We start from the raw sequence: 21,556 nt of genomic DNA, 5'->3' as shown, positions 1-21,556 counted from the left end.
TTTTAAACAAATTGGAGAAATGTTTCTTCACTCAATGTGTAATTAAACTCTGGAATTTGTTGCCAGAGAATGTGGTAAAAGCAGTTAGCTTAGCAGGTTTAAAAAAGGTCTGGATAGCTTCCTAAAAGAAAAGTCCATAAGCCATTACTAAAATGGGGAAAATCCGCTGCTTATTTCTAGGATAAGCAGCACAAAACACATTGTACTGTTTGGGGATCTTGCCAGGTACTTGTGACCTGGATTGGCCACTGTTGGAAACAGGATGCTGGGCTTGATGGACCTTCGGTCTGTCCCAGTATGGCAACACTTGGGATTCTAAATGGAATGTTGCTACTCTTTGGGGTTCTACATGGAATCTTGTTACTCTCTAGGATTCCGGAATCTTGCTATTCTTTGGGGTTGTACATGGAATGTTGCTACTCTTTGGGTTTCTGCCAGGTACTTGTGACCTGGATTGGCCACTGTTGGAAACAGGATGCTGGGCTTGATGGACCTTCAGTCTGTCCAAGTATGGAAATACTTATGTACTTGGGATTCTGAATGGAATCTTGCTACTCTTTGAAATTCTGCATGGAATCTTGTTATTCTTTAGAATTCTAGAATCTTGCTACTCTTTGGGGTTCTACATGGAATGTTGCTACTCTTTGGGTTTCTGCCAGGTACTTGTGACCTGGATTGGCCACTGTTGGAAACAGGATGCTGGGCTTGATGGACCTTCAGTCTGTCCAAGTATGGAAATACTTATGTACTTGGGATTCTGAATGGAATCTTGCTACTCTTTGAATTCTGCATGGAATCTTGTTATTCTTTAGAATTCTAGAATCTTGCTACTCTTTGGGGTTCTACATGGAATGTTGCTACTCTTTGGGTTTCTGCCAGGTACTTGTGACCTGGATTGGCCACTGTTGGAAACAGGATGCTGGGCTTGATGGACCTTCAGTCTGTCCCAATATAGAAATACTTATGTTCTTATGGTAACAAATAAAGACTCTTCAACACTGGTGTCACATATTCAAATTTTGAAGCTCCCACGATTAATTACACAGCAGCATTTTGGATTCCCGGCAAAGCCCTACATCGTGTTTAAGCCAGCCCTTAATATAAGGAATTGCAGTAATCCAATTTTGACAACAAAATCAATGATTGAACAACCACCTGGAAATCATATGTACTCATCGGTTATGTTACTAACTGATCACTTAATGATCCATTTAATGCCTCCCCACGTCATAAGCAGCCTGTAGCAAATAAAAGTAGTTCACACTTGTAAAAACAAAATTACATGCACACATTTAACATATACACACAGAAAATTGCTTTCCTCCCGTGTTTTGTTTTTTTTCTTCTCCAGAGCATGGCAAATCAGCACACCAGACACACAGGCTCTGTTTGCCGGGCTCGGATACTGCAGAGTAAAGCTGGCTGAGGAAAACCAAGCTGCACTTTTTTTTGCCTCCATAAGTGAAATAAAAAACAAATGAGATTCTACTTCTGGAATTCTGACTGCTGCTGATTAACGAAAATGAGGAAAAAATTACAGATTGTTTTTTTTTTCCACTAGGTTGGATCTGCAATACCTCAGGCTCAGTCAGAGCACTTAAGGCTGTATGATAGAGACACAGTGATGATTGAGTCTCATGTTTGTACAGTGACTTGTTACAATGGCTGCATTCTTTAAGCTAGGTGCTCAGGATTTATTTCCTGGGGGGGGGGGGGGGAGAGTTAAATACCATAACATACACCCTTCTAACACTATGAAAAGGTTCATGACACCTTACCCAGCACAAAAGCCAACATTTTAAAATGACTGGGACACAATACAAGCTGCCCCTCCGTAGACACTATGAAGCAGTTTGTTTTATAATGGGGATGCTCAGCCCCCTCTGGTACCCACAGAGCCGGCTCCTATGTTACCCAGCACAAAACACAGACCAAACCATCAAAGCTTTTCCCACAGCACAGAAAACCCTAAACAGATCAGATCCTGTGAATTAAGGGCACCTTCACAGTAAGGACACAGCAGCACCAATGCATGCTAGCTTTTCTAAACAACTTTCAGCTGAAAGGGAGCCCCCCTCCCCCTGCACTGACAGACATTTCCAGTAAGGGACCCTAAAGCCACACCAGAGGCCCCCTGGAGCTGTAAGTGCTGCTCAGGTTGCAGGTGGAACAGTTGGATGCTATGCAAATATCCAGTCTTCACATACCATTCCCAGGACCTCACCCTCCTCCCACCTTTGTCTCAGGCAGTTCCTACAAGCATGCTCCACACACCTTTTCCTTTGAGACAGCACTACTGTTTGTGTGTGAACGAGTAGGTGTGCTACGTATCTGTGTGTTGGTGCGACATGGATGCTAGCTGAGCTACAGAGCACGACCCCATATATCCATTCCTGGTCCTGTCTGAGGTCTCCACGTTCCCTCCAGAACAGAACGCTGGCAGTTTGGTGTGAAGGGTCCATGCAAGTGACACCAATCCACAGCACCTGGGGCACAACAGTGATTCATTCTTTTCCCTCTGCAGTCACAAGGAATACATATCACAATCATAGTGAACGATCCACAGCACAACACCCTGCCCCCACCCCCCACCGAGAATGAATGCATGCTGTTTCACTTAACACAAGCGTTCTCCACAATCACGAGGAATGCATGTTACAATCACAGTGATGCTCCAAGGCACAACCTACTCCTCCTCCCCCCCCCCCCAACTTCCTTAATACAAGCACCTACCGCAGTCACAAGGAATGCATGTCAGAATCACAGCTGGCGCTTCAGCAAGGCCCAAACTCTCTGCTCCCTACCACTTAACACAGTGGAGGAGTGGCCTAGTGGTTAGGGTGGTGGATTTTGGTCCTGGGGAACTGAGTTCGATTCCCACTTCAGGCACAGGCAGCTCCTTGTGACTCTAGGCAAGTCACTTAACCCTCCATTGCCCCATGTAAGCCGCATTGAGCCTGCCATGAGTGGGAAAGCGCAGGGTACAAATGTAACAAAAATAAAATAGATACTATTGGAGATTCTACATGGAATGTTGCTACTATTGGAGATTCTACATGGAATCTACAAATGTAACAAAAATAAAATAGATACTATTGGAGATTCTACATGGAATGTTGCTACTATTGGAGATTCTACATGGAATCTACAAATGTAACAAAAATAAAATAGATACTATTGGAGATTCTACATGGAACGTTGCTATTCCACTAGCAACATTCCATGTAGAAGGCTGCGCAGGCTTCTGTTTCTGTGAGTCTGACGTCCTGCACGTATGTGCAGGACGTCAGACTCACAGAAGCAGAAGCAGAAGCCTACGCGGCCACATTGGTGGAATAGCAACATTCCATGTAGAATCTCAAATAGTAGCAACAGTGGAGGAGTGGCCTAGTGGCTAGGGTGGTGGACTTTGGTCCTGAGGAACTGAGTTTGATTCCCGGCACAGGCAGCTCCTTGTCACTCTGGGCAAGTCACTTAACCCTCCATTGCCCCATGTAAGCCGCATTGAGCCTACCATGAGTGGGAAAGTGCAGGGTACAAATGTAACAAAAATAAAATAGATACTATTGGAGATTCTACATGGAATGTTGCTATTCCACTAGCAACATTCCATGTAGAAGGCTGCGCAGGCTTCTGTTTCTGTGAGTCTGACGTCCTGCACGTATGTGCAGGACGTCAGACTCACAGAAGCAGAAGCCTGTGCGGCCACATTGGTGATCTGCAAGGGCCGACTTCTAGTGGAATAGCAACATTCCATGTAGAATCTCAAATAGTAGCAACAGTGGAGGAGTGGCCTAGTGGTTAGAGTGGTGGACTTTGGTCCTGGGGAACTGAGTTCGATTCCCACTTCAGGCACAGGCAGCTTCTTGTGACTGGTTAAGTCACTTAACCCTCCATTGCCCCAGGTACAAATAAGTACCTGTATACAATATGTATGCCGCATTGAGCCTGCCATGAGTGGGAAATCGTGGGGTACAAATGTATCAAAAATATATATTTAATAGTGCAACATGTCTGAGATAGGCAAAAGTGGAGAGAAGGCTCCTGAACAGAGCTGTGCTTCACTCTCACATGACCCTCCACCTTCTAATCCTCTGAGAAGGAATAAGAGAACTGAACAAGGGGCGGGGCTCCTCCCTGAGTCGCCCATTCAAAAGCCTAAATTTAGAAGCACAGATCACATGATGGGGAAATGGGTGAATAACACACATGGATCCGGTGTGTGTACGTTTACAGCACTGAGGGGCTGGAGGTTTGCTGCTTTCTCCACTTCTGCAGGAGCAGGTCCCATTTACAACTGGGGATAGAAAGGGAGAGAGCCCACAGCCCTTATCCAGTCACAATACAGACACGTGGGCATTCCAGCAGCACAGTGTAATCACAGGTCACACACACTGCTCATCAGTGAAATGGGCTGGAGAAATGCTCTAATTACTGCTAGGGTTCATGTTTAGGAACAGGCTGCCTGACTCATGTGGCAGGAAACACGTAAAAAATTACACCATTTTCCTAATTATCCCTAAGTACACACACACACAAGCACGTGTGCACACACAGTAATGAACACACTTCTGCCTGTACGTGCGTAGTCCAAACTCCATCCCAGGGACGTGTCTTGAACCTCATGTAGACATAAATTTATCCAGTCTTGGTGATGTGGAAATGTTTAAGAGCACACGCTTGGGCAATTTTTGAAAAGGCCACTCATGCACACAAAGGGGCAGATTCGAGAAAGTGCACCAAAAATTAGGCATGAAAAAACACTGGTGCTACGTGCCAATTTTATAACAGCAATTGCGCATGAAATTGATGCTATAGAATAAAGCGCAAATCAGCATGTGTTGCGCCTAACTTTAGACACGAGTACTAAGAGATCTTCACGGGAATAAGGTTTGCAGGAGTTCCCTACAGGATTCCCGCGGGGATGGAAGCAGTTCCTGCGGGGTTCCTGCAGGGATGGAAGCAGTTCCTGCGAGGGTCCCGTGGGGACGGAAGCAGTTCCTGCAGGGGTCCCGTGGGGACGGAAGCAGTTCCTGCAGGGTTCCCGTGGGGTCGGGAGCAGTTCCTGCACGGTTCCTGTGGGGACGGAAGCAGTTCCTGCACGGTTCCTGTGGGGACGGAAGCAGTTCCTGCAGGGTTCCCACGGAAGCAGTTCCTGCAGGGTTCCTGTGGGGACGGAAGCAGGTCCTGCAGGGTTCCTGTGGGGACGGAAGCAGGTCCTGCAGGGTTCTCGTGGGGTCGGGAGCAGTTCCTGCAGGGCTCCCATGGGGACGGAAGCAGTTCCTGCAGGGTTCCCGTGGGGTCGGGAGCAATTCCTGCATGGTTCCTGTGGGGATGGAAGCAGTTCCTGCAAGGTTCCTGTGGGGACGGAAGCAGTTCCTACAGGGTTCCCGTGGGGTCGGGAGCAGTTCCTGCAGGGTTCCTGTGGGGACGGAAGCAGTTCCTGCAGGGTTCCCACGGAAGCAGTTCCTGCGGGGTTCCCATGGGGACGGAAGCAGTTCCTGCGGGGTTCCTGCAGGGACGGAAGCAGTTCCTGCAGGGTTCCCGTGGGGACGGAAGCAGTTCCTGCAGGGTTCCCGTGGGGTCGGGAGCAGTTCCTGCATGGTTCCTGTGGGGACGGAAGCAGTTCCTGCAGGGTTCCCGTGGGGTCGGGAGCAGTTCCTGCAGGGTTCCTTTGGGGACGGAAGCAGTCCCTGCAGGGTTCCTTTGGGGACGGAAGCAGTTCCTGCAGGGTTCCTGCAGGGATGGAAGCAGTTCCTGCGAGGGTCCCGTGGGGACGGAAGCAGTTCCTGCAGGGGTCCCGTGGGGACGGAAGCAGTTCCTGCAGGGTTCCCGTGGGGTCGGGAGCAGTTCCTGCACGGTTCCTGTGGGGACGGAAGCAGTTCCTGCACGGTTCCTGTGGGGACGGAAGCAGTTCCTGCAGGGTTCCCACGGAAGCAGTTCCTGCAGGGTTCCTGTGGGGACGGAAGCAGGTCCTGCAGGGTTCCTGTGGGGACGGAAGCAGGTCCTGCAGGGTTCTCGTGGGGTCGGGAGCAGTTCCTGCAGGGCTCCCATGGGGACGGAAGCAGTTCCTGCAGGGTTCCCGTGGGGTCGGGAGCAATTCCTGCATGGTTCCTGTGGGGATGGAAGCAGTTCCTGCAAGGTTCCTGTGGGGACGGAAGCAGTTCCTACAGGGTTCCCGTGGGGTCGGGAGCAGTTCCTGCAGGGTTCCTGTGGGGACGGAAGCAGTTCCTGCAGGGTTCCCACGGAAGCAGTTCCTGCGGGGTTCCCATGGGGACGGAAGCAGTTCCTGCGGGGTTCCTGCAGGGACGGAAGCAGTTCCTGCAGGGTTCCCGTGGGGACGGAAGCAGTTCCTGCAGGGTTCCCGTGGGGTCGGGAGCAGTTCCTGCACGGTTCCTGTGGGGACGGAAGCAGTTCCTGCAGGGTTCCCGTGGGGTCGGGAGCAGTTCCTGCAGGGTTCCTTTGGGGACGGAAGCAGTCCCTGCAGGGTTCCTTTGGGGACGGAAGCAGTTCCTGCAGGGTTCCCACGGAAGCAGTCCTTGCAGGGTTCCCATGGGGACGGAAGCAGTCCCTGCAGGGTTCCTGTGGGGACGGAAGCAGTTCCTGCAGGGTTCCTGTGGGGATGGAAGCAGTTCCTGCAGGGTTCCCACGGAAGCAGTCCCTGCAGGGTTCCCATGGGGACGGAAGCAGTTCCTGCTGGGTTCCCGTGGGGATCGAAGTAGCTTTTCAGTCCCAGCCTGGCGCTTTGAACACATGCTCAGCATATGACAACGAGTACAGCTAGTGCCCTGCGCATCTCCCCAGCACTGTATCCCCTTCCAAGCTGGTACCTGTGTCTTCTTTAAATTGTGTGGGGATACAGACAGCACACCTGTGTTAGGCTGAGGAGGATTTCACAGTGCCAAGATGGCTATTTCCCTCTCTGAATAGCCAAGTGGACCAGCTACTGCTCACCTTCCACCACTGTAAGTGTAGAAGCTTGACAGAGGTATTTACAAAGGGGCAGGTACTGGCTGAGGCAATGCCCTCTATGGGGTAATTCCATACAGGGCACCAAGATACAGCGCGTGGACCACAAATTCTAACACAGCATCTGGTCACTCAGATTCCGTTACAGAATGGTAGGATACAGGGGCAGCCTAAAACAATCTGCTGCCTGAAGCGAGGAATAAGTTGCCACCGCCGTCGCCACCATTGTCTGCCATTTCCCCTTTTCCACCAATTTACCTTTTTTTCCTCATCTTTCCAAACGTTGCGGCAGCGATTCCCAGAGAGGCTGCCCTTCCACCAGTCCTGGCCCCTTCTCTCTACTGCGGCTGCCTCTCTGATGTAACTTCCTGTTTCCTCAAAGGCAGGGTGGGCCGCAGTAGACAGAAGGGGCTGGGACCGCTGGCAGGGCAGGCCTCTGTGGGAATCACCGCCGCTGCATTTGGAAAGGGGTCGGAGAACTAAAGGCGAGAGGCGAAGCCGCTTCAGAAGAGTGACGCCTGAGGCCCCCACCACAGCTGGCCTAATGGTAGGAATGCCCTTGGAAGGATAAGTCGCCATTTATGTACCACTTAGACACACCCACTTATGCCATAAGTGCACGAGTCTTAATGCGGCGCATTACTGCGTAAACTTACAGTATTGTATAAATTAAGCGTGTAATCATCAGACACAGCCATGACCCTTCCCCTGCATTTATACATTAAGTGAGTTGTGCACTAGGACTTATAGAATACCACTAAGCGACCAACTAACACCTATGCACGCGACTCCCAACCACAGTCATACACACGAAGTGCTAGTGTATAACTTACTCATGCAAACTGGCGCTTAACTTACACGAGTGAGGACCACACGTGTATTCAATTTTATAATGACAAACGCAACCTTTGCTCCAACCCCGCCCCCAGGAATGCCTGCACGCAGATTGCATTAAAGCAGGACCACACTTTCTTTATACACTTACACAGCTGTGGTTGTGTAATTTTAAAAAGTATGTTTTAGGATGTGGAAATATATAATCTTTAGATACTGTCACAATACACTAATTTCCACTGAATGAAAGAATAAAAATATTCCACTATAGCACCATTCAATGTATACGAGGAACAAAGGCCTCACAGAGCTCCTAGACTATGAACATCTTGTACATAAGTACATAAGTAATGCCACACTGGGAAAAGACCAAGGGTCCATCGAGCCCAGCATCCTGACCACGACAGTGGCCAATCCAGGCCAAGGGCACCTGGCAAGCTTCCCAAACGTACAAACATTCTATACAATCAAGCCATTGTGACATCACTAATGAGGTTGGCTCTTATTGGTGGAATGAGCCACTATGACATCACAATAGCTTAAATCACTGCTCTATGTAATAAAAGTGAGCCAAGGACATAAGTACATAAGTAATGCCACACTGGGAAAAGACCAAGGGTCCATCGAGCCCAGCATCCTGTCCACGACAGCGGCCAATCCAGGCCAAGGGCACCTGGCTAGCTTCCCAAACGTACAAACATTCTATACATGTTATTCCTGGTATTTGGGATTTTTCCAAGTCCGTTTAGTAGCGGTTTATGGACTTGTCCTTTAGGAAACCGTCCAACCCCTTTTTAAACTCTGCTAACCGCCTTTACCACATTTTCCGGCAATGAATTCCAGAGTTTAATTACGTGTTGGGTGAAGAAATATTTTCTCCGATTTGTTTTAAATTTACTACACTGTAGTTTCATCGCATGCCCCCTAGTCCTAGTATTTTTGGAACGCGTAAACAGACGCTTCACATCCACCCGTTCCACTCCACTCATTATTTTATATACCTCTATCATGTCTCCCCTCAGCCGTCTCTTCTCCAAGCTGAATAGCCCTAGCCTCCTTAATCTTTCTTCATAGGGAAGTCGTCCCATCCCCGCTATCATTTTAGTCGCCCTTCGCTGCACCTATCGGAGCTTAAAGGGATCACTTTAGACCATCATTGGCCAAAAACCTCAAATAGTGAGTGATGTTTTCGAGTCCTTCACAACACTAGATACATATAAATTCTTATCTTGATTCTGTCTTGTTGTCTTGCTACACCGAGCTACTTAACAAGATGATATCATGAATATACAGTGAAACCTCGGTTTTCGTTGGCTTCGATTATCGTTGGTTTCGGTTTTTGTTGATTTTTTCAGTGAAAATTTTGTCTCGGATTTCGTTGGTTGCCTCGGTTTTCGCTGCTAATTTTGCAAAAACAAAGGGCGAACCACGCGTTCTCCTACTCATTGTGGCGTTGTTTCTCGTTGTGTGAGCATCACCCTGTGCGTCTAACGCAACACACGCAAGATAAAATCACATGTGCTCAAATCTCATTGTCCCTGTTAAGTGTTTCCCTTGCTAATAAGTTAACCCTTTTCCTTTAGCTCCATCATGGGACTATATTTATTCTCTATAAAATGTGCTTTTGGTATGTATTTTGGAGTGTCTAGAACAAATTAATTGGATTTACATTGATTCATATGGAAATAATTGCCTCGGTTTTCGTCTGTTTCGGTTTTCATTGTTTTCGGATGGATTATCAACGAAAACCAAGGTATCACTGTGTGTAGTTTGAAAGAACACTTATCTTTCAGACCGCTCACGCTAGAACATTCAAACACTTAACGTTTCCTTTCTCTATCCTCGCCCCAAGCCAACGGTGGTCAGCGTTTCATCTTGCTGCGTCAGGGCCTTGGTGGCGGAAACTGCTTTCGAATCGGGTTGCGTTAATCGTGCCTGTGCCAAGCTACATATATTCATTATATCATCTTGTTCAGTAGCTCGGTGTAGCAAGACAACAAGACAGAATCAAGATAAGAATTTATATGTATCCAGTGTTGTGAAGGACTCGAAAACATCACACACTATTTGAGGTTTTTGGCCAATGATGGTCTAAAGTGATCCCTTTAAGCTCCTATAGATGTTCATAGTCTAGGAGCTCTGTGAGGCCTTTTTTTCCTCGTATACATTGAATGGTGCTATAGTGGAATATTTTTATTCTTTCATTCAGTGGAAATTAGTGTATTGTGACAGTATCTAATAATTGCAGCGGTGCATGTGTTCTTGCACTGTGAGAGGAGATGTTCCCAGGGCCTGGCATAGCTTTAATCAGAAAATGCAGCTGCAAACAGCTGTGCAGACGTTTCCCTCCAGATAAACCACCATTATAATGAGCGACCTGCAAGAGACAGAAAGGCGTCTGTACGGAGGAGAAAAGCGAGCAGTTCCATTTCCACGTGAATCAAAATGATCAGCTGGGCCTTCCCTTCTCTGCATTTTCCCTACACTCCCCGTTTGTGCAGAGACACTGCCAAACCCCAGAGCATAGGATTAGGAAAACAAAGAAACTGAGACCTTATAACCCTATGTAAATCTCAATCAAGGCTAACTGAAGTAATGTAAGGGGAACACGAAAGGTCCCCCTCTCATTTAATATGCAAAGAATATGCCGTGTTCAGGGTCACCACGAGCAGACAGACTGGCAGACACACGCCACGACTTCACACAGCCTCGCAGGCACGCACAACAGGACAAGCACGCACACAGGCACAAATTCAAAAGCACAGGCATTATAACAATATAAGCATCGCTGACCGAGAGCTAGCACTGAGCTCATCTTCAGCAAGCAAATCCCCTGCGTCATCTGCAGATGGTCCGTATTTCTGTTTCTAAATGCATATGAAGCATATTTATCTATGTTCATACGTGCGAGTCGTTCGTAGCACTCACTTTTTTGAAGAGCCGGCCCGAGTCTTCGCTGACCTGGCCAAAGCGAGGGATGATGTTGTTCAGGTAGATATCACTCAGCGTGGCATGGTCCCGGCTCTCCCGTTTCACCTGGCTCAGGAGAAGGTTCCAGCAGTTAAGCGGAGAGAGGACATTCTGGTCTTTCCTGGAGATGGATAGAAGAACAGCAATGAGACCCCATGAGACCACTGTGCTGAGCTGATTACAAGGGCCATGCATGTGACTAAGGAGTTATCATTTGCCTTTGCAGTGGTGGACCTAGTGACTCAGTTTCCTGCCTCAGCCTCTGAGCAGCAGAGAACTCACGTTCCATCACTACTGCATGTCACGAGTGACTTCCAGTCTCTTCTGCTCAGAGCTCGACCTGCTCTTTTAATCAGGTTCTTTTGGGAACTCATGTCTAGCGTGTTACAGTGGAACTTGTGCTCTGCTGTGCTCACGCAAAATCTGTGCTTTGGGTTCAAATATTACATTTCCTTTCCATGCCCAAGTTCAGGGTGTGTTACATTCAGGTTCACTAACAGGCTTATTTTCGAAAGAGGGCACCCATCTTTCGACACAACTCGGGAGATGGGCGTCCTTCTCCCAGGGTCGCCCAAATCGGCATAATCGAAAGCCGATTTTGGGCGTCCTCAACTGCTTTCCGTCGCGGGGACGACCAAAGTTCACGGGGCGTGTCGGAAGCGTAGCGAAGGCGGGACTGGGGCGTGCTTAACACATGGGCATCCTCGGCCGATAATGGAAAAAAGAAGGGCATCCCTGATGAGCACTTGGGCGACTTTACTTGGTCCATTTTTTTTTTTTTTTTTTTTACAACCGAGCCACAAAAATGTGCCCTAAATGACCAGATGACCATCGGAGGGAATCGGGGATCACCTCCCCCTACTCCCCCAGTGGTCACTAACCTCCTCCCACCCTCAAAAAAAATGTTAAAATATTTTTTCCAGCCTCTATGCCAGCCTCAAATATCATATCCAGCTCCATCACAGCAGTATGCAGGTCCCTGGAGCAGTTTTAGTGGGTGCAGTGCACTTCAGGCAGGCGGACCCAGGCCAATCACCCCCCTACCTGTTAAACTTGTGGTGGTAAATGTGAGCCCTCCAAAACCCACCAGAAACCCACTGTACCCACATCTAGGTGCCCCCCGTCATCCCTAAGGGCCATGGTAGTGGTGTACAGCTGTGGGGAGTGGGTTTTGGGGAGGCTCGGCACACAAAGTAAGGGAGCTATGCACCTGGGAGCTTTTTCTGAACTCCACTGCAGTGCCCCCTAGGGTGCCTGGTAGGTGTCCTGGCATGTGAGGGGGACCAGTGCACTACGAATGCTGGCTCCTCCCACGACCAAATGGCTTGGATTTGGTCGTTTCTGAGATGGGCGTCCTCGGTTTCCATTATCGCCGTAAACCGGGGACGACCATCTCTAAGGACAACCTAAATGTTCAGATTTGGGCGTCCCCGACCGCATTATTGAAACGAAAGATGGCAGCCCATCTTGTTTCGATAATACGGGTTTCCCCGCCCCTTCGCGGAGACGTCCTGCGAGGAAGCCCTCAGGAAAACTTGGGCACCCCGTTCAATTATGCCCCTCCACGTATTTCCCTGTCCCCACAGAGCTCAGACTCTAAGTTTGTACCTGAGGCAATGGAGGGTTAAGTGACTTGCCCAAGATTAGAGAAATAGCCTAATGGTTAGAGCAGTGGCTTGAGAACCAGAGGATCCAGCTTCAAATCCCACATACCTCCCTAAAATTTCCTTTCTCCAACAATCCCCTCTGGATCACTAACACACCTCCTGTCTCTTTCACTTCTGCAATGCACAGTCTCAATCCAGCATGACTCTCCACCCTCATAGCCAAATCTTTCGCCTTAAGGTTTAGTGTTTGAAGGACACAGGACTATCAGGGTGACATTGAGTGCAGATGTATGAAGACTAAATAATGGGGTCTCGTCTCCAGAAAACCCTAATTTCTCCAGGATGAATCCAGCTGCCAGATGAGCCCAGAGCAGGAATGGGACATGAGCTCAGAGCAACCGATGCAAATACAGTCTGTTAAATCTCTCACTAAACCCATAGAAATCAAATAAAATAAAACATGGAAAAGAATATAAGATGATACCTTTTTTATTGGACATAACTTAATACATTTCTTGATTAGCTTTCGAAGGTTGCCCTTCTTCCTCAGATCGGAAATAAGCAAATGTGCTAGCTGACAGTGTATATAAGTGAAAACATTCAAGCATTACTATGACAGTAAAATAGATACTATTGGAGATTCTACATGGAATGTTGCTACTATTGGAGATTCTACTTGGAATGTTGCTATTCCACTAGCAACATTCCATGTAGAAGGCTGCGCAGGCTTCTGTTTCTGTGAGTCTGACGTCCTGCACGTACGTGCAGGACGTCAGACTCACAGAAGCAGAAGCCTGCGCGGCCACATTGGTGATCTGCAAGGGCTGACTTCTACGTGGAATGTTGCTAGTGGAATAGCAACATTCCATGTAGAATCTATAGAAATCAAACAAAATAAAACATGGAAAAGAAAATAAGATGATACCTTTTTTATTGGACATAACTTAATACATTTCTTGATTAGCTTTCGAAGGTTGCCCTTCTTCGTCAGATCGGAAATAAGCAAATGTGCTAGCTGACAGTGTATATAAGTGAAAACATTCAAGCATTACTATGACAGTAAAATAGATACCATTGGAGATTCTACATGGAATGTTGCTACTATTGGAGATTCTACATGGAATGTTGCTACTACTGGAGATTCTACATAGAATGTTGCTGCTATTGGAGATTCTACATGGAATGTTGCTATTCCACTAGCAACATTCCATGCAGAAGGCTGCGCAGGCTTCTGTTTCTGTGAGTCTGACGTCCTGCACATACGTGCAGGACGTCAGACTCACAGAAGCAGAAGCCTGCGCGGCCACATTGGTGATCTGCAAGGGCTGACTTCTACGTGGAATGTTGCTAGTGGAATAGCAACATTCCATGTAGAATCTATAGAAATCAAACAAAATAAAACATGGAAAAGAAATAAGATGATACCTTTTTTATTGGACATAACTTAATACATTTCTTGATTAGCTTTCGAAGGTTGCCCTTCTTCGTCAGATCGGAAATAAGCAAATGTGCTAGCTGACAGTGTATATAAGTGAAAACATTCAAGCATTACTATGACAGTAAAATAGATACCATTGGAGATTCTACATGGAATGTTGCTACTATTGGAGATTCTACATGGAATGTTGCTACTATTGGAGATTCTACATGGAATGTTGCTACTACTGGAGATTCTACATAGAATGTTGCTGCTATTGGAGATTCTACATGGAATGTTGCTATTCCACTAGCAACATTCCATGCAGAAGGCTGCGCAGGCTTCTGTTTCTGTGAGTCTGACGTCCTGCACATATGTGCAGGACGTCAGACTCACAGAAGCAGAAGCCTGCGCGGCCACATTGGTGATCTGCAAGGGCTGACTTCTACGTGGAATGTTGCTAGTGGAATAGCAACATTCCATGTAGAATCTATAGAAATCAAACAAAATAAAACATGGAAAAGAAAATAAGATGATACCTTTTTTATTGGACGTAACTTAATACATTTCTTGATTAGCTTTCGAAGGTTGCCCTTCTTCCTCAGATCGGAAATAAGCAAATGTGCTAGCTGACAGTGTATATAAGTGAAAACATTCAAGCATTACTATGACAGTCTGACAGGGTGGGAGGATGGGGGTGGGTCGGAGGTATGCATGGGGACATCAAAGCATATCATTGATATTCTAACAGGATGGGTGTGGATAGGTGAGGGGTGGGGTGATCAACAGAGAAATGCAGCTTTATGGTTTATAATGGGCTAGGAACCCCAGATCCTTGTTAAGTCCTTTCTGTTGGGTGTTAAAATATTCAATCATTCTGACTTCAAAGATCTTAAGTTCTTGTATGGTTTTAAAGTTACCTTTCAGGATTCTCACTGTGAAGTCACTGGTACAGTGTCCTGGTCCTGTAAAATGCTGACAAACCTTCGAAAGCTAATCAAGAAACGTATTAAGTTATGTCCAATAAAAAAGGTATCATCTTATTTTCTTTTCCATGTTTTATTTGATTTCTATTGATAACCTTAAGAGTGGACTAACACGGCTACCACCATCCTCCCACCCTGTCAGACTGTCATAGTAATGCTTGAATGTTTTCACTTATATACACTGTCAGCTAGCACATTTGCTTATTTCCGATCTGAGGAAGAAGGGCAACCTTGGAAAGCTAATCAAGAAATGTATTAAGTTATGTCCAATAAAAAAGGTATCATCTTATTTTCTTTTCCATGTTTTATTTTGTTTGATTTCTATAGATTCTACATGGAATGTTGCTATTCCACTAGCAACATTCCACGTAGAAGTCAGCCCTTGCAGATCACCAATGTGGCCGCGCAGGCTTCTGCTTCTGTGAGTCTGACGTCCTGCACGTACGTGCAGGACGTCAGACTCACAGAAACAGAAGCCTGCGCAGCCTTCTACATGGAATGTTGCTAGTGGAATAGCAACATTCCATGTAGAATCTCCAATGGTATCTATTTTACTGTCATAGTAATGCTTGAATGTTTTCACTTATATACACTGTCAGCTACCAACATTTGCTTATTTCCGATCTGAGGAAGAAGGGCAACCTTCGAAAGCTAATCAAGAAATGTATTAAGTTATGTCCAATAAAAAAGGTATCATCTTATTTTCTTTTCCATGTTTTATTTTGTTTGATTTCTATTGATAACCTTAAGAGTGGACTAACACGGCTACCACACTCCTCACTAAACCCAGAAATGAATCCATCTTGGTAGGAATTAAGGCATGGAACAGGCTGGCCTGGCACAGTCAAAAGAAGTGCCAACTCCTAAAGATATAAGCATGGTAAGTACCCAATAGGCGGGGGGGGGGGGGGGGGGGGGGGGGGGAACCCTGCAGTCACACAGCAGTCCTGAGGACCCAGGTTCTCCAAAGACTTCTGAAGAAAGTAACAGAATTACATTTCTTGTAACAGTTCCTTTTCTCTCATTTTCACCCATTTCCTTTTCTCTGGCATTTGCCAGTTTTCACATGTAAACCCTCCCCCCCCCCCCCCCCCCATCAGGACACTGGATATCATAACTGGGGTGTTGATTCTTAGGTGTTCATGAATTGTAAATTCAATGCTTATTTTCCAGCAAATTAGAAGTGCAAAAAAAAAATCTGTTATTGGAATGTTACACATAAGAACATAAGAGTAGTCATACCGGGTCAGACCAATGGTCCATCTAGCCCAGTATCCTGTTTTCCAAACAGTGGCCAAGCCAGGTCACAAGTACCTGGCAGAAACCCAAATTGTGGCAACACTCCAATCCCAGGGCGAGCAGTGGCTTCCCCTACTTCTGTCTCAATAGCAGACTACGGATTTTTCCTCCAGGAATTTGTCCAAACCGTTTTTTAAACCCAGATACGCTAACCCCTGTTACCACCTCCTCCAGAGCTTAACTATTCATTGAGTGAAAAAATATTTCCTCCTATTTGTTTTAAAAGTATTTCCATGCAACTTCCTCGAGTGTTTTATTGGTGTTTTCCAAGCTGAAACCTAAAATCAGAAGATTTATTTATAACCTACTTGAACTGCTGGTCTTTGGCACTGCGGGTCTTGGCCAGGAACCTCTCGGCCAGTTTTTCCAGGTTTCGCGAGTAATCCATCTCAACCTCTGCCTTCTTGCGAAAGAAGTCCTGCAGGTCCTGGAGGAGCTGAACCCGGAGCTCACACTGCTGGTCCAAGCACTTGAACTGCTCCGTCAGCTGGGCACGGATCTCTGGCAAGAGAAGTGAGAACGGTTAGCGTGGCCACGAATCCACCGGGGGCTTCAACAGGGTGAAGTGATTACACACACAAACAATCACAGCAAACGCACCCTAGTTTAAGAGCGAGTTGCAAATAAAGAAACCCTTTCACGACTATGCCACAGCAAGCCGATTACAGAATATAATGCCTACACTTAGCTAAACATTTTTGTCCTCCCATTCAGGGGCATAGCCAGACCTCACGGTGGGCAGAGCCCGAGGATGGGGGGGCACATTTTGGTCCCGCTGCCTTGCCGCCCTGCTGCTCCCCACCCACTGCTGCAGCAAATACCTTGACCGGCAGGGGTCCCCAGTTTCACTAAAAGGAGTTTGCAGGACGTGAGGGGAAGACAGAGAAGGGCAGGCAACGCAGAGGCACCGGAGAGCAGCGCTTCACAAGGCTTCAGCTGGCGGGGGCCCAGAGGAAAGGTTTTTTGGGGGGGCCAGGCCCCTGTGGCCCCATGTAGCTACGCCACTGCTCCCATTCGAAAAGAAAAGACTGCTACTGCCTAATTTTATTTAAAATACATCCTTATACCGCTTGTCAATGGGTATTGTTCGAGTAGTGTATGTGTTAAAGAGATATGAGAATGGGTCAAGAAAATGAAGATACCCACAAGTGGGCCTAGGTTACAAAATTCACACTTAAAACCCTATAAAGGACTTGAATCAATTCACAAAAGAAGGTATTTGAAAGCTAAATACTGTGGATCATAAGTAAGGGGAATAAAGGGAGGAGCCTGTGCAATCTGGGAGTAGACTTGACCGTGGGGAAAAAAGTCCTCGAGGCCCGTTTGAATTTTTCAAAGGAGGTCTCCATTGAACGTCAAGGAGAAATGATTCCATAGGGTAGGGCCACAACGTACGTTTGTGTTGTACAGGTAGGAGGGAACAGAAGGTCTTAAAAGGGACACGGTATGAGATGGGGAGCCAGGGCTCTTCCTGAAGCAGAGGGGGGTTACCCCATCGAATGTTTTCTTACCAGAGGGCAATTTCATAGTGGTATCTTTTATTAACTGTAGGCAACATGTATAGGAAAATTTCAATGTTACAACGGTCCAGTAGTCAGTCAAAAGGATTTCATTTCAAGCAGGGGGGGGGGGGGGGGGGAAACAGATCAAAGCTGTCAGAGAGTGGAGCATAATTTCCTAGCAAATCAAAAAGGTGAGAGATCAATCAATTATTACTAGGGCTGAACGTTAATCGCAATTAATGCCACGATCAAAACAGTAAATCATAGACTGCGATTAAAAATTTAATCGTGGCTAATGATTTCACTGCCCGTCTGCACACACACTTGGTCCGGCATCTCTCCCTCCCCTCCTGGACCGCCGGCGGCTCTCTCTCCCCTCCCCGTTTACCTTTCTCCCCTTGTCCTAAGAGGGTATTAAAACAGTGCCTTGGCCTGCACCAGGCCTTTCCCTCTAACGTGTTCCGTCCCCTTCTGAAAACAGGAAGCTGCATCAGAAAGGGGTGGAACGGATCAGAGGGAAAGGCCCGGTGCAGGCCAAGGCACTGTTTTAATACCCTCTTAGGGCAAGGGGAGTGGAGGGGAGGGAGAGATGCCGGACTGACTGTGTGGGCGGGCGGATAAGGGCATTGAGAGAGAACCCTGGGAGGGGAGGAGAGGTGAAGCATGGCACATTAGAGAGAGAGAATGGGTGAAGGCACAGCAGGGTTTTTTTACAGAATCACTCAGTGAATTGGGGGTTTCTATAGACGGTAGGTAAACAGGGTAAAGGGGTAGAATTATGATAACAACAAGCCCCACTGCAGAAAACAGTAATATATTACCACACAGTAACGCAGGCGAGTACATCTAACACTAAGTTTGTCCCCGAGGCAACCAAGGGTGAAGTGGGATTTGAACCCTGGCTTCCCTGGGTCTCAAACTGCTGCTCTAACCACCAGAGTGACTGCGGTCACTAAGGGAAGAACAGGAGTGATCCCCGGCTATCTCCTTCAGTTAACAACCGACAGCTAGAGTATGACTGCTAGGGGATAGTGGAAAGGTTCCTTTATTTGGAAGCCTGACTCTTAGTCACTGCAGTTTCAAGTCTGTTTCATATACCGTATATTAGAGAACTAGGTTATACAACCATACCAGTATCCCTGGCTAATCTTGAGGTAGGAGCCACACTCTCAGTCATCAGCTCTACAGCCTGGCTTTCTGCATCAGCCACTAAGAAATGCATTTTACCAGTTATCTAAGCTGGGGAGGAATCTACAGTCTCACATGCTCAGACACGGCCTCATGGAGAGATGAACCACGGGATTCAAGCCCTCTCCATCTGCTTAACTCCAAGCATAAGCAACTCAGATCACAGGAATCCCCTACAACTTGTGGGTCTCTTTCTGCTGAACAGCCACTGCCCGAAAAGCAGAGAAACACCGGTACACCTACCAGAACCGACTCCCCCTCCCTGACAGAACCACCTGAACCGCCGCCCCCTCCCTCACAGAACCACCTGAACCAAACCACCTTGCCTGCACCGACAGGACCACCTCTTCCTCTCTGCCCTCTTCCCACCTCCTAAAATAAAGGAAACATGGAAATATTCAGGCTGATTTTCCGAGCAAGCTCTGTGTTCACTGCAGGGGCGTAGCCAGACTTCGGCAGGAGGGGGAGTCCAGAGCCCGAGGCGAGGGGGGGGGGCACAGTTTAGGCCGCCTCCCTCAGCCACCGACACCCCCCCCCCCACCACTTTCGACCCCCTTCCCACCACTTTCGAACCCCCCTCCCGCTGCCGCCACCAACCCTCCCCCGCCGCCGCCAAAGTCTTCTTCAGCACCGGTCTCCGGCACAGTCACTGATCGGTTTCTGTGAGTCCTGACTCCTGACGTGCACGCAGGACGTCAGGAGTCGGGACTCACAGAAACAGCTCGGCGAAGGCGCCGGAGACTTTAGCTGGCTGGGGTTGGAGACCCCCGCCAGCAAAGGTGCCAGGCAGTGGCAGGGGAGGGTCAGTGGCGGGAGGGGGAGAATAAAAAGTGGTGGGGGAGAGTTGGCGGGGGGGGGGGGGGGGTCGAAAGTAGAGGGGCCAGGGTTAAATCTGTGGGGGCCCATGCCCCCACCTAGCTACACCCCTGGTTCACTGGTGAATGTTTAACTTACCTGAGTGGCAGGTTCTTTGATACAGTGGCCTAATACCATCCATACAGTAAGGAGTTAACGTTTGAGATAAGGGCAGGTTTCTAATTATCTTGACAGTGACGATTCCCAGCCTCTTTCCTTGTGTGCGTTACACAATTAATTTAGGCCCTGCTAAATTCCAGGTACAGTGTGACAGCACAGCAACCACCTTATACATTCTGTGCGCCTGATTCTGTATTAATTAAACAGTCACTGTCACAGCTGAACACTGGCCCCAAAGTGAACGTGCTAAACACCACGTGTGTGTGTTTTTCAGACAGCACCTGCCCTTGTGCACCGTGCTAAAATGCACATCGTAGGCGGTGGTTTGTACATAAGTACATAAGTATTGCCATACTGGGAAAGACCAAAGGTCCACCGAGCCCAGCATCCTGTTTCCAACAGTGGCCAATCCAGATCACAAATACCCGACAAGATCCCAAAAATCTACAAAACATTTTACACTGCTTATCCCAGAAATAGTGGATTTTCCCCAAGTCCATTTAATAATTGTCTATGGACTTTTCCTTTAGGAAGCTGTCCAAACCTTTTTTAAACTCCGCTAAGCTAACCGCCTTTACCACATTCTTTGGCAACGAATTCCAGAGTTTAATTACACGTTGAGTGAAGAAAACATTTCTCTGATTCGTTTTAAATTTGCTACATTGTAGCTTCATTGCATGCCCCCTAGTCCTAGTATTTTTGGAAAGCGTGAACAGACGCTTCACATCTACCCGTTCAACTCCACTCATTTGGTAACAAGGTGCCCATGTGGAAAGTCCAGGAAGACGACTATTTTAAATCTATTTTATAAACGCAACAAGATACTTCCACACCTTTATAAAACAGGCCAGCAGCGGTCCTACCATTAGGCAACTGAGGCAGGGGCCTCAGTGCTCCAGGAGCAGCGCTCTCCCCTCCCTCCTCAACCCTTTACCTTATTTACTTCTTTTCCAAAAGGCGGCAGGGGCAGCGATTCCCAGAGGCTGCCTTCCTCGTCTCACTGCGTCCCTCAGAGGCGGGACGCAGTAGCAAAGAGGCCTGGTGCCGACTGCTGGGCAGCCTATGGGAATCACTGCCACTGCCGCCTTTGGGGAAAAAAAGGGGGGAGATGCTAGACTGGACGCGGGAGCAGGCGGCAGACTGCTTTGGGCCACCCCTGAAACAGGCTCTCAGGACCAGCCCCAAAACCACACAACGTCCATATGGTCTGAAGATAGTGTAAATGTGTGTGTGTGGGCTTCAGATTTTCAGAAATGCAAACAAGCATCACAATTCTGTGTCCACCCAAACTGTGCTCCCAGGAATGCGCACGAACAGAGTGCGGACAGGCGGGCCCCGCTCTTTCGGTGCACCTACTTTGGAGTATACGGTTGCACAATTTATAAAAGCTCTTTTCTACATGTGAAGCACTTTACATGTGGAAAATGTGTCAATAACCAGTGGCGTAGCCACGGGGCAGCCTTGGGGGCCTGGGCCCCCCCCCCAAACACTTTAGGCTCAGGCCCCCTACAAACATGCAGCCGCTGTTGAATGGCTGGCGAGGATGCCAAAGCCCTGCCAGCCAAAGAAATTCATTGCCGAGCTGCTCCCCTCCTCCTCGTGCTGCTGCACTATAGAAGTTGGCAGCATGCCAGCAGCCCCCAGAACTCCTCGCGACTGCTCAGTGCACGCAAGAGCTCAGCACGCTTGGAGAGTCTGCAACAGCATGAGGACGCGGTCTGGCAGGCTGGAAGGGCTTTCAGAATCCTCACCAGGAAAGGTATTTTTGGCACACGGGGGCAGGGGGTGGGAAGGGAGGGAATGCGTTGC

At 47.9% G+C, this 21,556-nt stretch overlaps 1 protein-coding gene across 8 annotated transcripts in view; it reads right to left on the bottom strand.

Annotated features, from left to right (window-relative positions):
- Window positions 1–21,556, bottom strand: part of SRGAP2 (SLIT-ROBO Rho GTPase activating protein 2) — a 144,968-nt gene that overhangs the window by 61,266 nt on the left and 62,146 nt on the right. For all 8 annotated transcript variants that reach the window (XM_030220876.1, XM_030220874.1, XM_030220882.1 and 5 more), the window contains 2 exons: window positions 16,391–16,583; window positions 10,732–10,894 (listed from right to left, as the gene is read on the bottom strand). In XM_030220876.1, the coding sequence (XP_030076736.1) occupies window positions 10,732–10,894; window positions 16,391–16,583 (356 nt within the window). The remainder of the gene's footprint in view (window positions 1–10,731; window positions 10,895–16,390; window positions 16,584–21,556) is intronic.

The sequence above is a fragment of the Microcaecilia unicolor genome, chromosome 12 (genome assembly GCF_901765095.1).
Source record: "Microcaecilia unicolor chromosome 12, aMicUni1.1, whole genome shotgun sequence".
In the NCBI taxonomy this organism is placed as follows: Eukaryota; Metazoa; Chordata; class Amphibia; order Gymnophiona; family Siphonopidae; genus Microcaecilia; species Microcaecilia unicolor.
The sequence above is the reverse complement of the archived record's forward strand: the minus strand, read 5'-3'. Positions and strand labels throughout refer to the sequence as shown.